This window comes from Epithele typhae, assembly GCF_022376455.1.
Source record: "Epithele typhae strain CBS 203.58 chromosome Unknown BXZ73scaffold_36, whole genome shotgun sequence".
NCBI classification, from domain to species: Eukaryota; Fungi; Basidiomycota; class Agaricomycetes; order Polyporales; family Epitheliaceae; genus Epithele; species Epithele typhae.
The window spans coordinates 33,371-49,015 of record NW_025954227.1 but is presented as its reverse complement, the minus strand read 5'-3'; the positions used below and the strand labels follow the sequence as shown (position 1 = coordinate 49,015).

Below are 15,645 nucleotides of genomic sequence, written 5' to 3'. Positions count from 1 at the left end.
GGACTCGCGTGGGCGTGATCCCCGCCCGGGACGTGTGGAAAGGTCACAGTCGCCGACCGTGCGTCCTCCGACCTGACGGAAGGGGGCGCAGGCGCGGTTGTCTCGACGGACGACGGTGTAGAAGGGCGCGTGGACCGTCGGTGCTCTGGGATATGCGGGGCTGGCGTTAAGGATGTTGTTGGCCACGCTGCCTCGTTTGGATGTCGGGCTCGACCGGCTTTCCCCACGCGTGGCGCTGGCCCGCCAGAGGCTCCGAGTAACGCCAGCACACGCTGACTAAACCCGTGCCCGCGCCGATTAGCGCCAAAACCAAAGGGCTATGGGCCGAGCGACGCCTGGGAAGACCACAAGCGACGCAGGACTCAAGCGACGTAAGACTGAAGTGGCAGTCTGTGAGTCCCGTCTGGATCCGGAGCGAACGACTTGGCAGCATTCACGCGTCCGGCGTCGCAGCGCACGCATGCTGGATGAGGTGTTCCTTTCCTCGACTCGCTGTTGATTCGCTCAGATCGTTCTATTACGGGACCGCACGTCTCGCATCTTCGGGGGGAGGCACTTTTTCTCGACGGTCTACGGCAGGCTCTTACGTCCGGAAGTCATTTCATGGAAGCCTGATCTCCTCAGCGGTACGCTATATAAACGATCCGTTGGGGTGCGGTCCGCGAACACCCGCATTGCCCCGCGTGCTGGTAGGCGCACCACCATGGCGATTCTGGCGCCCCTCCTCATCGTCCTCCACCTAGCCCTGTGCACCCTCGCCGTTTCTGTGCCCTCCAGACCGCCCACCATTCAGCTCGACGATGCGACCGTGTTCGGCGTCTCAGATGGATGGACCCGCTCGTTCCTCGGCATTCCCTTCGCCGAGTCACCGTGAGCAACCGTCTTTCTCATGCATGTATGTCGGACCTTGCTTATGTGCTGGACAGGGCCGGTCAGATGCGCCTCCAGCTCCCGAAGGCCGTTCCACCATACTCGGGAACGATCAACGCCACCCAGTTCGGCAAGCAGTGTCTCAACACCGGGGCGAGCACTATTCCTTCGTGGCTCACCTCGGACATGAAGACCTATTTGGGCACGACGTTTGGGCCACCCAACCCTTCTTCTTTCGACGAGGACTGTGAGTTGGTTGTCTTGTGTCTCGCCCCTCATGCCGATCCAGTGTTCCAGGCCTCAACTTGAACGTCATCGTACCGGAGAACGTGGGCCCCCTCGAGAAGCTCCCCATCGTTGCCGTGCGTTTCCATTCAATTTCATCGTTTCATATTTCTCACATTGTGTCAATCCGCGCGTACAGTACATCTTCTTCAGTCAGTATTCGCGCTCCATGATGTTCAACGCCCCAGCTGACTGTATGTAGGCGGTTTTGACTTCAGTGGAACCTACAAGTGAGTATATGTTACCGAGAGCGCACTCGCGATCACTCATCCCGTCGATGCAGCGAGGATGGTCGTATCATGGTCAACCACTCTGTCGCCATCGGGGAGCCCGTGATATGGGTCTCCATGAACTATCGGTGAGTGAGCGACATCATGACGGCCCAGGGATGTTGCTGAACGAGCTCTATCCTTCTAGCCTTGGTCGTACGTAAGCTTTATCCGGGAATATGTCGTTGTGCTCACTGCACGTCAGCATACGGATTCCTTCCTGGGAAAGAGGTCAAGGAAGCCGGAGTCGGCAATCTTGGGCTTCAAGACCGTGAGCCTCTCGTCTATCCTCGACCTTTCTGCAGCTAATGCCAGTCCACAGAACGCCTGGCGCTGCGATGGATCCAGAAGTACGCGAAGGCGTTCGGCGGAGACCCATCGCGGGTGACCTTGTGCGCAGAACGTTCTGTCGCCAGCTCTGTGCTCTGACCATCTTTCGCGTTAGGCTCGGTCTCAGCGCGGGGGGCTCGTCCGCCATTTTCCACACAGTCGCCAACGGAGGCAACAACGAAAACCTCTTCCATGGAGTCTGGACCGAGTCCGGCCCGATCCAGCACGCCGGATACATCGACGATCCGATCAACCAAGCGATCTACGACGACTTCGTGGCCGCCGTGAACTGCTCAGACGTTGCGGATTCGCTGCAGTGTCTCCGAGACGCGGACATATCGACCTTGCAAGGCGTCGCGGGGAACTCGACAGAAAACTTCTGGGCAACCGCTGCGGACGGGGTCTTCTTCCGCGACTTGCCGCAACTGGAGCTGGTAAACGGTAACATTTCGCAGAATGTCGCCATCGTCATGGGTGCGTCCGTTCTGATCATGCATCGTCTGTATGTGCTCATGTAGTTTATTTCAGGCCTCTCTGAGGATGAGGGCACGCTCAATACGCTGGCAGTCCTCGACACCACCATGTATGTTCATCCTCCGCACATCGTTGTCGAAGCTGAGGCGCTCTCAACAGAAACGATACGGTGATAACGGGACTCATCAAGAAGACCTACCCCAACATCACGGACGGTGACGTGCAGAAGTTGCTTACCTTGTATCCGGACGATCCGGCGATCGGGGCCCCGTACGACACGGGGACTGACTTTGAGATCATACCTCAGTGGAAACGCTATGCGTCCATCGCTGGGGACATCGACTTTGACGCTCCTATCCGGTTGACTGCCCAGCTGCGCGCCGACAAGCAGCCTGTTTGGGTTTACTGTCTGTAGTCTCCATCCTCTCTTGGAAGATGTTCTTTCTGATCGCGATTGAACTCTAGACTACGAGCGCAACTTCGTCCCCGGTTTTGGCTCTGTATGTCGATCATCTCCTTGCATCTCGCTTTTGCAAGCACGTGCTGACGACCTCCCCCTTAGACCCACGGAGCCGAAATTCCGAACATGTACGGAGCAGGCGACATGACCGATCTCCTGATCCACTTCGCGAGCACGTTCAACCCGAACCCCAGTTTCCTCACCAACCCGAGCAGCCCCACCTGTAGCTCTACTGGTGGTGCTCCCCGGGACACCTCGAAGGAGGCGAACACGGCGCGGGCTCCGTACTGGCCGGCGTACTCGACCTCGGCGCCCACGTATCTCGTTTTCGCCGCCAACGACACGTTCGCGTATCTGAACGGGACGTACCGATCCGAGCAGATAGACTTCCTGAACACCTTGAACAAGCAACCGTGATACTCTACTTTACGCTCGCCCCGTAAAAACACTGTCCTTTACACTTTACGCTCCTTTAGTACAAACGCTGTCCTTTGCACTTAGTGCAGGCTCCTTGGTGTGCGTTAACGCGTCCGGTCTTTTCAGCCCATTGTTTCTATGCGTACTCGTGATTCATGCTACCTCGAATTCGCGGAAAGGACGCTTCCTCGACTACGGCAGGTAGCCACCTGGACTCTAACTCCCACATGTAGCAATTCGAATTCCACACTCCAACCGGAGCATTCGTGGCCTCGGATCCAAGCTTGCCATGGCGGCCCATTATGTTGATGGAATGTTACTCCGGCAAGTCAGCGCCCTCGGCGAATCCCTAGGCGAATCCACCATCTACGCCTTTCCCCTGCAACGCACCCGCACCACCGCCCTCGCCGTCCTCGCCACGCCCCCGACCCTCTCAGACTCAGATCCTGACCTGCTCCGCGCGCGGGTCTTAGTCTGAGGCGTGCGGGCTCGACCCCACCGGGGGCTCTCGCTCGTGCCGGAGCACTTCTCGCGCGGGGAGAGCCTCGCGGACGTCACGTACTACTACGGCCGCTGAGTCCGCAATATCGCACGTCTGGGCCGACATTTCGACATTTCGGCATCATCGATGGAGCCCGGTATCTCTCTTAAGCTTGTTCGAGTCGTTTCTCGAACCGATTCCCCATGCCGCGCGTGGGATTTCGGCGAAAGTACCGGCTTAGTCTGGAAAGTGACGTCATAACTGATGGATGTGCGATAGCTTTCTTATCTCGATCGGGCGCCTTGATGACACGTTGGCGTCGCTGTGCGACTTGCAGCTCCCTTTGTTCCGTCCCTCCCCTTCGGCCATCCCGCGATAGTAGACATGTTCCTCTCATTGTAAGCCTATGCTGTGGATTTAGGCGAGTTTGAACACTTTAGTTTCCCGCAACATCCTGACAAAATAAGTATTCTCTGAGGAACCGATCGAGTGCTTTTTGTGCGACAGTGCGCGCACATTCGTACACCGTTGTGGAGGCTGTCTGCCAAATGACCAACGTTCCCGCAAGTGTCACCTCGCTCCGGCCCCCGAATAACGTGGGCTCAATGCAGAGGACGACATACAACTTCAACATCTCACAACGAACTCAGCGATAGTATACATGCGCAATACTGATTTCCTGGAATCCCATTTCATCCTTTCAAGAAAACACCCTAAAATCAAGTTAGTTGCAATCTAACTCCTACATCATACCCCTCGCGACTCACCCTCACTTTCCAGGTCGGATAGCCGCCCTTCAGTTCACGAACGGGACGTTGATCGAGTTCGTCCCGGGCGTGTAGCAGAAGTTGTTGTCGAGCCTCGTCCCGCACTGGAAGTACGTGTTGCAGCTCCCGCCGCACGACGTGTTGTCGCAGAAGGCGACGTTCGCGCTCGCCATCAGGCACGCCGCCTGGCCCTTGACGTTGAGGCACGTCGACGTGCCGGTGTACATCCGGCACGTCCCGCCGCACGCCGCGCCAGACCGCTTGTCGCACCAGACGACGTTCACGTTCGACGCGCGACGCGCGAGCGCGGCGGCGCGGGTCGTCGGCGGGAAGGGGAGCGGCTCGCCGTCGGCGCCGACGTGGATGACCTCGGCGTCGGTCGTGGCGAGCCAGGCGAGGATGTCGCTCTCGCTGACGACGTACTCGGCCTGTGGGCAAATGTGGGTAAGAGAATGGGGGCACACAGGGTGCTCTGGGCTCACCGAAGGAGCGGCGGAGGTCGTCTGGATTGCGAGCATGGCGAGAGCAGCGACGACGAGAGAGGTGAATGAAAACATCTTGTGGAGATGGCCTGAGGAGGACTCTGCTGAGCTGATTTTCTCCATCCATCGGTCTCTGTTTTATAGTGGCGAATTTTGCGTAGTCCCAAGAGCTACCGAGCTGTCGGCAGCAGGCCAGTGCGGTGGTCACCCTGTTGTCCTGTGACTGTTTCATGTTGTGGGAAGATGAAAAGTCGCTAAGACGGCCGAAATACGGCATAGCACCGTCGCTTGGAACCAGAGATCCGCCTTTTCTCCTCGTGCATCTCCCGACGCACATCGGAGCGCGTTCTGGAAAAGACTTCACGAGAGACCTTGGTTCGACAATGTATCGTAGGGCCCGCGGCTGGACCACTCCATGTCCGGCCAACCGAGACCGTTCATCAAAAGAACCTCCTAAAGTGAAGGGTAGCAGGGAACCTGCGTCAGTCCGGCGACCATGAAGAATACCAGGAGACGTGACGTGCGTCCAGATGGACCCCATGGCATACCGCACGGACAGGCGTAGCTCCGGTCGATGGACGAGGGAGACAAACAGGTGCTCATACGTACAGAGGTCCAGGCCAGATGCCGGACACATCACGTACGGCTTCACGCGTGCAAAATTACTGATGACTGTATTAGTAGACACTGAACACGAAGCCAATTACATGGCGGCATATACTGGCAGTGTAGCGAACACAGCCGGGCGCGAACAGATGAATGACGCAGGGCCTTCGGTGCGCATGGAGAGCGCGCAGGACCTGATCAAAACAAGCACCGACGCTAAGTATCCACACAGTTGGAACCGAGTGGAGATGAAGGGGAGGTGCGAAGGCAGTGCACCGCGGTACGTGCTATGGAAGGGCGGAGAAGGGGGACATGGGACACGCGGGGAGATTATACGAATGGTGGGAGCACAGGGATTGGGATCGGACGTGCGAATGCGAGAAGGAGCGCATACTAAGGGGAACTGTCCGCTGGGGTGCGGGAGCGCGGAGGCGAGGTACTGGAACGTCGCGCGGTCAGCGGGGCTGCACGTCGAACGGTTGTAGGACGGGTTCGGGGGAAGGGCATCGTTGAGGATGCGGATGATGAGGTCGAGCGCGGGCGCAGCACCAGATGGGCGCCAGGAGGTGCGGGGAGGCGGCGACAGTGTCGATGGATTGTGTGCGGAACGTGAGGGCGAGTCACTTAAGTTCTGTTTTGCATATTATCGCGACACAAAACTCGTCATCCTTGTCGTCATCGCGTTCTAGACCTCGCAAGGGGGATTGAGAGTCAAGGGGCGCTCACCGAGAACACTGATGTAGCCACATATAATTCCGAAGACGGTCACTTCCATCGCGTTTCAAATGGACTCAGTGGGGATGAGACGGAGATATAATTGCACGGGTTCAACCTTCTTCGGGAAAACCTTTTGATGATCAAACTTTGCGCGCACTGCGTATCGACTAGACCTGTTGCTGTCGTACCCTCTATTGCAGCCAGTCACTGGAGATGTATGCAGTGAGAAGTTGTATTATACTTCTGGAAGCGTGCAACGTAGAATGATAGGGGGTAGTCCTATAATGCACGTCGCTGCGCAAGTTAAAAACATAGCTCGTATAATACGAGAGAGAAATACACTCACCGCCGACGCGCGCGATCATTCAGTTCACAAACGGAACGATGATCGAGTTTGTGCCCGGCGTGTCGCAGAACCCTCCGGACAGCTTCGTCCCGCAGCTGGACAGCTGGTTGCAGCTCCCGCTGCACCCGCCGTGGTCGCAGAACGACACGTCCGCCGACGCCATCAGGCACGATGTCCCAGACGCGTCCAGGCACGTGTCCGGCCCGCTGTACACCTGGCACGAACCGCCGCAGACGTTGCCCGACCGCTTGGTGCAGTAGGTGACCGTGACGCTTTTGGCACGCTTGGAGGTGGCAGGGCCAACGTATGTGATGTTGGCGTCGGTGGTCGCGAGCCAGGTGAGGAACTCGCTGTCTGTCACCATGCGGGCAGACTGGATGATGGCGAAGAGGTTCAGTCAAAAACGTTCGTATGAACACGGAGGAAATCATTCGCACCGTGGTGGGCGTCGCCGATCCTTTGGAAGCAAGAACGGCGAGAGTGGTGACAACGAGAGCAGCGAAGGAGGTAGTGAAAAGCATGTTTGAGATGGTGCTGGGTGTGCTGAGTGGCGAAGTGTTGAAGTACCGCTCTCCTGCTCGTCCCTTCCATCTTAAGTACTGTTTCTCGAGCTCATTGACGCTAGTGCCCAGCATGCTTCTAAACCTCTGGTGTCCTGCAAATAGCCCTCCACGTCATGCGGAGCAGCTTGTAGATGCGCCGTGGAGTGATTGCAGAGCCTAAAGTGGGGCATCGAACACAAGAGCGGTGAACTAAATCGCCTGCTACATCCGCTCAGGCAGAAATTGGACGCTCACGAAGCTAATTTTCGCGCAGTAGAATCGAATAGGACTGAGGAGGGCACTGCTCAATCGTCATTGTAACACTGCTGTTTGATGATTCTGTGGAGTATATCTTGGAGCGCTGTCTGAGTCGTTACAACGGAATCAGCATGTAGAAAGCTCTGGCAGATGCTCCATACCTTTCACTGCAGTGGTGCGGTAAGATCTCATACCGCTCGCGTCGTAGGGGACGGATATGGCAGGTCGCCATCACTGAACTCGCGGCGCTCGCATTTTCAAGCGGCGTATTTGGTAATCGTAGCGGAGCTCAAAATGTAGCATCAGCATATATCCGCTCCTATCGGAGACTGAAACCGCATTATGTAAACATATTTACACAGGTTTGATCCGTCGGCATGGCGGCCCCCTGAATGGCGAGTGTGAGGTGCGCACCAACAAAAATGAGTTTCGTGTGTTCTTCAAGGGCGCCAATATCCGGAGGGTTGTGGCCAGGGAAAGTGTGATGGGGTAGACAGGGATGGGCCTATAGGACTTCAAAGCAGTATATTCAAACAAAGAACGTAAAGACGTTCAAGCAGAGAATACATAATCGAGGATAACGGAGGCAGGGTGAAATCGTGGAGTTATGAGCCGTCTTTCAATCATCAGCGCGATACGGCTGCCTGTGGGTGATCAAACATGAGCACCCTGTTTTTATGCAATCAGATAGGCCAGAACTCACGATTTTCTGGTTGACCAATGGGGCGAAGGTCGAGAGTCTCCCGTTGCAGATGACGGGGGGCGGAGTAGGTCTCCCGGGCGAACCACGGACCATGACGAACAGGCGCTGGGAGCAGGGCGGGACCGTGAAGCGCCGAAGACGCTGGGGGGAGGTGTGCCTCCGGTGAACATGACGGGTGGCTCAAGAACGAGGACGGAGCCTCGGCCTGGACGCTGCGGGTGTCTGCTCAGATGCACCGCCTTCTGCGCAGATTGCTATCTCTCACTCGCCATCGCTGCACCAAGGCGGCGGCGGCGGCGAACGGAGTCGACGTATCCACAAGAGAATCCTTGGTCCGAGGAAGGAGGACGGCGTGGATGGCTTGACCAATGTGTAGTCGGACAGGCGCAGAGAGGGTAGAAGCGGGGTAGGGAGGTATCCAGGGCCGGATAGAATCAGGCCGTGCAGACCGATTTGGCATGCACACAGGAGGACAGCGGAGGACCTAGTACGGGGTCCACTGCGCGCCAGAGACGGGCATTGCGCCAGGGCTGACGCTCCCCGCCGAGTCCGGATCCTTCGAGCCCTTGCGCGCTGCGGGACGGCGGGGCTTGCGCGTCCCGACGGCCGAACGTGTACGCTGTGCCTTGTCCTGACCGCGCCGCCTGGGGTGGTCGGGGTAAACGCAGACCTCACCCGACGAGTGTTGGCAGCTGAGACACGCGGGTTTTGCACCGTCGCAGCGGAGCTTGCGGACACGGCTGCAAGGCAGACGCGCAAGTCAGCGGATGCAATAACGAAGATGAGATGGCATGAGTAAGCCGGAGGCCGACCGGCAAGTGACAACGAGAAGAGAAAAACAGGGAGGGCGCAGCGATGGCAACACGAGATGAAGCGAGGTGCTGAACGGAAGGAATGGCTCACCATCGGTTGCAGGCCACGTAGACTCGCTCGCGGGGCTTCCCGTCAACGGTCAGAGGCTGGCTGGGATCAAGGGCGATCTTGGGTTTGCTCCTCGAGCTGCCCCCGGTTTCGCTCTCGCCCGCGCTCGAGCCGTCGAAGTCGTTCAGGCCAAAGGCAAGGTCGTAGCCGGCGTCATACTGAGAAGAGTATGGCTGCGATCCGGTCGGGTGCTGGATCTGCTGGTAGGAGTGTTGCTGGTGTGCGCCCTGAGTGAAGTGCGCACCCGAGTGTGGGTACTGCGGGTACGCGTAGACGGGGGCGACCATGCTCGACAACGTCGAAGAGCCTTGCTGAAAAGAAGGCTGATAGCCGGAGGGATGACCAGATGGATACTGGCCGGGAGAGTACGAGGCAGAGTGCCGTGTCGCGGGAGGATAAGTGGTGGGAGGGAAGGTGCCTGGTGCATATGACCCCGGTGGGTAACCAGCGCCGGAATAGCCGCCAGAGAAGTACGGTTGAGTGCCGTCGGAGTAGCGCGGGTCAAGCCCCTGTTCTTGTCCAGAAAGCAATTCGTCGAGCCACGCAACCACGTCTGTATTGTTGGACAGCTGCTGGTCACCGTGGGGCCCAGGGGCGTACCCGTGGGGATGAGAGGGGTGGTCGGAGGGCATTGTTGGGGAGATGGGGCTGCTGTAGGTGTATGCGTATAGGTACGACCGCTTGGAAATGTGGTAGGTCGTGCGAGTGGCTGAAGTCGAGAGGGCGGCGGAGGGTGTGGAGCAAGGACGACATGGTGGTTGGATAAATAGGCTGCTTTTCGTGAGACAGCGCAGCGGACGCCCATCAAATTCGCCCGGACGGTCGTCCGGGGAGGATCGGGTGCTGCAATCTGGCATAAGCTTGATGGGCAGACAGTGTAGGCGGACAAATGAGAATGCTGTGAGGGCAGCCTGCTCGTGATCGCGGCAGAGTGTGGATCGCGTGGATTAGATCTGTGAAGGAGGGAAAGCCGTTTCAGCAAACCCTAACCTGGGGAACACTGCGCGAATAGCCCCCTTGCCATGCGAACTCATCGCAACTGCGGACCGGCTGGTGCTGTATAGGACTGGGTGATGCACAAGCACAAAAACGAATGCCTCGTTACGGATCGCAGCGCGTTCCGAGAGAAGGAGGGCAAGCCAATTTGGACATCCATGGGTCGTTGTCATTTGCGGTAGTTGTACATCGCGGCTCGTTGGATGTCTTGAGTAAGTTGTGGGACGCAGCTCGAAGCGCGACACGGGGCAATGTGCATTGTAGAAGGATCTTCGGCGGAAAACCCCAGAAGTCGGGTCAGATTGCCACTCATGTTGTGACTGAAAATGCCGAGATGGCTGGAAAGTGTTAGTGTTGCGAGAGAACATCAAGCGGTACAGCGCAGACATGCTGCTGCGAGGACGGTGATGGGGTACAGAGCTGCGAAGATGATGGCGCGAGGGATGCTCACTGTGTTATTTTCCGGTTCGTCCTAGCCGAAGTGGGAGTTCTGGCGCCGAGAAATTTGAATTGACCGGATCGCGACTGTCGAAAGGACTTTACGGTGCCGCGCACCAGCAATCTGGTGGACGAGCACGCCCGACACGTCACTGCGCCTGGCTGGGGTCATGGACGCGTCCGATTGACGGTCAGCGTGCATTGCTGGAGCCTTGAGGATGATAGTGCATTCTCTCCGAGGAATCCGGTCGGTCGTTGGGGGTGGGCAGGGAGGAAAAGACAGCGCCGTGGTTATTGCATCCATGCTTCCCGCAGGCGCGCAGTGATCGGCGCCCCGTCTTGGCGCTTGCATGATCCCCGAGGCACATGACTCAGCGATCGCACTGCCACGTGCTGCGCGCGCCTTGCCTTACAACCGCCAACACCGTCCTCCCCGCAGGCTCTGTCCCTGATACATTCACAGTGCGCAGGTATCGGGAATCTGTGGTAACCTGGCTCAAACGGTCAAATCCACGTCAGTGTACCGCAGCCCACCTGTGGGCACGAGCCCCCCCAATTTTCCGGGCTCGCGTCCGTATAGTACTTACGTACGGGCTAGTGACGACTCGACGCGTTCAAGTCTTCCGACATGTGCTGATTTTTCCTCTAGACGTACAACCCCGGTCGGTGTCTCGCTCGACGACTCACGATCATTATGAAGCTTCAACCTCAGCCTGCGCTATCATGTCACTTGCACATAGCGAGAGTCTCCATCCTGGAGCACGCGTATGTTCAGCCACAGTATATCTTCCGTCTGTTCCTCAAATGCATTAATTGGTGTTCTCCAACGATAGGGCCTGATCTTGGCGTTGTGAAATTATCGAATTGATCTCGTTCTCACCAGTTCTCACCGTGCTTTCGCATCCTCGAATTCAGCCCCGGTTCTGACTGCCCCTGACTACTATTCCGGCCGGACGGACAACAATCCGAGAAAGTCGGGGGTGATTGATTGATTGATCAGTGTGCTCCCCCCACAGAACGCAATTTCCGACGTCGGTTGCTTACTCATACTCATACAGAATGCGCCGTTTGAAGGTCTTGCTTACGCTGTCTGCCTGTCAGCAGACTTGACCCCGAGCCGGTCAAGCTGGAGTCGGTCCACCCGACCACCGTTGAATGCCGTGGGCGTCTGGGTGCTTTCTCCGACGCCGGACTTTCGAGGGGACGACGCACTGCATCACTCGCAGGGTCAAAGTGCTGCTCAGCGCTCAGCAGCCAAGTCCTCAGATTGACGTATCAAGGCAATTCACACACGCAACACACCCAGCCCATCTCACCACGCCGTTCGCCTGCTGCGGAGGGCCCAGTGTACACGCCATGGCACCGGCAGCTCCCTTCGCGCTGGTACGCAGGCTCCTCCCGCAGCGACTTGGCGCTGGCAGTGCTACCCGGGCACGCGCGATGCGACCGTCAGTGTCACGGTCGCCAAATATTGACGGCGCGCGGGCGCTTCGCGACGAATCGCGACGTCGACCTTGAGCGCTTGAGCGCTCAAGCTCGTCTGCCGTGGCTGTCGGCGTACGTCGCCCATCCTCTTCGCGACACCGGCACCCACTCACGCTGGAGCCACAGAATCACGCGCGTGGAGGTGCACACGGGCTATGCACGCCGTGCGGCGCGCGCTGTTGGCGCATGTGGATCCAGGCGTGTCACTCAAGCGCCCGCCGCTGCGATCTCGACATCGAGCCTCCCCCGGCCGCGGCGGTGCAGCACGGCCACGACCGCAATCATGCGCAGCGCTCGCTCGTGCCGAGCCTCTGGCACGACCCGCGAGTATCAGAGTACCGCATCGCGCCGTCGCGGATGGTGGTCGGGTGCCGGCGGAAGTCAAGTCGCGGACGTGATCCTCGTCCGCACGCCGACTGCGTGCGCAGCGGCATGTGGAGAGGTCGCAGTGACGGTCGCAGTCGCCGACCATGCGCTCTCCGACGGAGGTCAGCGGCGAGCGCGGGAGCGGGGAGCTGCCAGACGGACGGGTAATGCTGGTGCTGGCGCGCCGGCCTCAGTCGGTGCTCTGGCATACGCGAGGCCGATGCTGCGGATATTGTCGGTCGGGCTCCGAGCTCTGGGCTCGGGGGAGAGGTGGGGCTCGACCGACATGGCCCGGGGCCCCACACGAACCCGCGCGAATCGACGGTGCACACTTGGCATGATTACCCCATGGATGGTCCCCGTTTCTGTGCGAGTCGTGATTGGTCCCGTCCGACTGTGCGTGCGCAAGTGCCCTCCTCTGTGCTGGGAACTGTTGTATATTAGCTGGCCATGTGCGCTAGTGAGGGCGCGGTATGCGGTACGTAAACAGTCCATGACGGGACGGAACGAGTGGGGAGTGTGGGGAGTAACGAGTGCGAGCATGCTGCACTAGCGATGCGGGACAGGAGACCCACTCAAACCGTCCACGGGTACTTCTGCCCAAGGTTTATGAGGAAGTCGATCGGCTCCTCTCGGTACGTATCGTTCTTCAGCCTGAGCGTCGAGTTCCCCGAGAATTCGAGCAGCACCGGCGCGCTCACATTGTACTTGGGCCATGCCTGCGCGATGCCGGGCGTCCCGCTCGGGTCGAGCGTGTTCACGAAGTGGATGAAGAGGTCCTGGAGCTGGCTCCCAACGGCCTGGTACATGTCGGGGACTTCGGAGCCGTGCGTCTGCAACATGCGGCGGCGCGCGCGTCAGCCCACACTCAAGATCGAAGATGGGAAGCACCAAAGGCGTAGATGCGGGAGACACGACTGACCGATCCGAAGCCGGGGATTTTACGGCGCCTGTAAACTGCGACGGAGACGCACGACTGGTCAGCAACAGGTGAGAGCACACCAGGGCGATGGACGTACAGTAGGACCAGACGTTTTCCTTCTTGCTCATCTCACGCAAGAACAGCCGCCGGTTGGCGTCAACGTTCACGTCTCCCATCACCGACGCGAAGCGCTTGTGCATCTGCCCGTACTGGAAGTCGTCCCCGGTCCCATACGGCGCGCCCAGCGCCGGGTCGTTGGGGTACAGATCGAGCAGCTGTGGCCCTTGCGGTGCGCTCAGGTTGCCGAACCAAGAAGAGGCCAAGAGCGCTTGGATGAACTCTGCGTCGGAACTGCAAGCCCGCTTCAATAATTACGTTCTCAGCACCATTTCTCACATGTACTGACGTGATGTTAGGCGTGTTCAGTGCGAAAAGCGTGCCCTCGTCTTCGGCGTTCCCTGTGAAAATCGATTACATGAGCATATGAATGGTCAAACCCAGGGAGCCGAACCCACCAGCGACGACAGGGACGTTACGAGCACGCCCCTCGGTGAGCAGCTTCTGTGGGAGGTCCAGGAGGACCGAACCGTCCGCCCGCGGCGACCACGAAGCGTTGACGGCGGAGGTGTTGGTCACCGCCTCAAGTGGAGCGTGACGGATGCACGCAAGGGTATCCGTGGCGTTGCCGCAACCGACAGACGCGGAGTAAGTATCATACGCCGCCTGGGGGTTTGACCCGTCTATCCAGCCGACTGGTTGGATTGCGCCGGACTCGATCCAGAGTGCGCGGAACAGATTCTCGTCGTCATTGTAGACGGTGTGAAAGCCGGCCGAGAGGGCACCGGAGCTAAAGCCGAGTCTGTGAACGGCCCCATGGTTCAGTCAATGGCGCACCGGCGGGGAGTGAGGTTTGCTTACAAGGTGACTTTGGTAGGGTCGCCGCCAAAGTTCCGGACGTAGCGCTGTATCCAGCGAAGTGCGGTGCGTTCTGTGGACGATCGAACGACGTCAGTGACGAGTATCTCAGGTTCCCGGAAAGAGCGACTTACGATCTTGCAAACCGAGATTTCCAACCTTCGCATCGCGGACATCTTTTCCTCCCAGCCATCCAAGGGCTATAAGCGTGTTATCAGATAAAGTTCGTCGGAAGTGCGAGGACTCCGCAACGTACGGCCGAGCCTGGATGGTATAGTCAGCACTGACTGGGCAGAAACTCATGCAATTAGATTACCTATGATTCATGCTCACAAAAACAACCGGCTCATTCATCTCGACGGATCGCTTGACGATTTTTCGTCCATCGACACTATGGAACGGGCATGGGTTAAAATTTGTGGTGAGGATGGGGAGTGCCAAGCTTACCCCGTAGCTCCGCCGAAATCGAATGCGCCTGTGACGTTCGTGAGCAATCTGTGTGTTTGGTAACGCTGATCCCGACTCACCGAAGAAGATGTACTGGTGCCGGGAGCGCCACGCTCAAATCAATCCCCACAAACGAGGACAAGAGCAGCAACAAACGTACCGCGACAACAGGAAGGTTTGAGCCGGGCTTCGCAGACGCAGGGGCGATCACGTTAAGATTGAGGCCTTTCAGAAAAACTGTCAGTCGTCAGGGAAGAGGCACGGGAGCGCATCCACATACAATCCTCTGAGAACTGAACGCCCGAGGGCACGTCGAACTTATTGAAAAACGTAGCCTGCTCGGCAGTCAACCACGTCGGGGAAGCCGGGAGGTCAGCGGGGACGAAGCTGTAGCACCAGTTCCCGGACACGGTAGCGTTGATGGTCCCGTTGTACTCCGCGATGGGGACCGGGACGTTCAGTCGCAGATCTCCGATGCTGTCGAGTCAGTGTCAGCACGGCATGGGTGTCATCGCGGAAACTTCTCACGGGGGCTGAGCGTATGGGATCCCGAGGAAGGAGTTGGTGTCCTGGTCGCCGATCCCATGGACGGTGGCGAAGTCGAGGATCCGGGTCGACGCCGTGTCAGAGTCCGGAGAAGAAGAGGACGGTGCATGCTCGAAAACATGAGGAAAAGAGCGGACGAACTTGCTCCGAAGGATGTTCGAGGCGATAGCAGGCCCGGCGTGCACCACGCACAAGGCAATAAGGAGCGTGAGGGAAGCCGGGGGACGCATTATCCAGCAAAGGGCTGAGTAGGTTGGGGAGGCGGAGACTTCCCATATAAAGCCCAGCCGGAGAATGCCTTCGACCGAAATCAGTTGATATAAGACCTCCTGACTTCCGGTGTTTTCGTGAACGACGAACGACGTTCTTGCTCGCGTACATTTTTGGATGCGTCTGCGCCAACAGCGTCCGTCCGGAGATCCAGACGATGCGTCCATCCCCAAGCTCGGAGCCGATGCGGATGAGTGCCAGTGAAGGCTTCCGAGAATACGAGCGAGGTGGAGAGAAGGCATGCTCACGGCAGCGTGCACGCCGACGCTCCCAGAATACATTGGTGCCCGGGCATGCACGGGGCCGATGCCCCGCCATCCCAACACACATGT

The 15,645-nt window shown here is 58.4% G+C and overlaps 5 protein-coding genes across 5 annotated transcripts; 1 reads left to right on the top strand and 4 right to left on the bottom strand.

The window, feature by feature from the left end:
* Window positions 1-703: 703 nt before the first annotated feature.
* On the top strand, window positions 704-3,105 carry BXZ73DRAFT_78759 (carotenoid ester lipase; the record flags this gene model as incomplete). Its single annotated transcript, XM_048022930.1, has 14 exons — window positions 704-870; window positions 927-1,117; window positions 1,168-1,232; window positions 1,295-1,307; window positions 1,358-1,385; window positions 1,439-1,513; window positions 1,573-1,580; window positions 1,630-1,695; window positions 1,747-1,816; window positions 1,870-2,228; window positions 2,283-2,337; window positions 2,388-2,635; window positions 2,694-2,728; window positions 2,791-3,105. 14 exons carry the CDS (start codon window positions 704-706, stop codon window positions 3,103-3,105), a joined length of 1,695 nt encoding a protein of 564 aa, XP_047876215.1.
* A 1,277-nt stretch (window positions 3,106-4,382) lies between these two features.
* BXZ73DRAFT_102935 (uncharacterized protein) lies at window positions 4,383-4,910 on the bottom strand (the record flags this gene model as incomplete). The annotated part of the gene is made up of 2 exons (XM_048015416.1): window positions 4,383-4,781; window positions 4,836-4,910. The coding sequence occupies 2 exons, from the start codon at window positions 4,908-4,910 to the stop codon at window positions 4,383-4,385; spliced, it is 474 nt and encodes a 157-aa protein (XP_047876214.1).
* A 1,613-nt stretch (window positions 4,911-6,523) lies between these two features.
* Window positions 6,524-7,025, bottom strand: BXZ73DRAFT_78757 (uncharacterized protein; the record flags this gene model as incomplete). The annotated part of the gene is made up of 2 exons (XM_048022929.1): window positions 6,524-6,877; window positions 6,942-7,025. The coding sequence occupies 2 exons, from the start codon at window positions 7,023-7,025 to the stop codon at window positions 6,524-6,526; spliced, it is 438 nt and encodes a 145-aa protein (XP_047876213.1).
* Window positions 7,026-8,491: 1,466 nt separating this feature from the next.
* BXZ73DRAFT_102933 (uncharacterized protein) lies at window positions 8,492-9,560 on the bottom strand (the record flags this gene model as incomplete). Its single annotated transcript, XM_048015415.1, has 2 exons — window positions 8,492-8,747; window positions 8,911-9,560. The coding sequence occupies 2 exons, from the start codon at window positions 9,558-9,560 to the stop codon at window positions 8,492-8,494; spliced, it is 906 nt and encodes a 301-aa protein (XP_047876212.1).
* Window positions 9,561-12,788: 3,228 nt separating this feature from the next.
* BXZ73DRAFT_102932 (alpha/beta-hydrolase) lies at window positions 12,789-15,273 on the bottom strand (the record flags this gene model as incomplete). Its single annotated transcript, XM_048015414.1, has 14 exons — window positions 12,789-13,046; window positions 13,136-13,170; window positions 13,233-13,486; window positions 13,542-13,593; window positions 13,651-13,994; window positions 14,054-14,123; window positions 14,185-14,250; window positions 14,307-14,314; window positions 14,367-14,441; window positions 14,498-14,525; window positions 14,578-14,590; window positions 14,658-14,722; window positions 14,778-14,974; window positions 15,026-15,273. The coding sequence occupies 14 exons, from the start codon at window positions 15,271-15,273 to the stop codon at window positions 12,789-12,791; spliced, it is 1,713 nt and encodes a 570-aa protein (XP_047876211.1).
* Window positions 15,274-15,645: the final 372 nt, after the last annotated feature.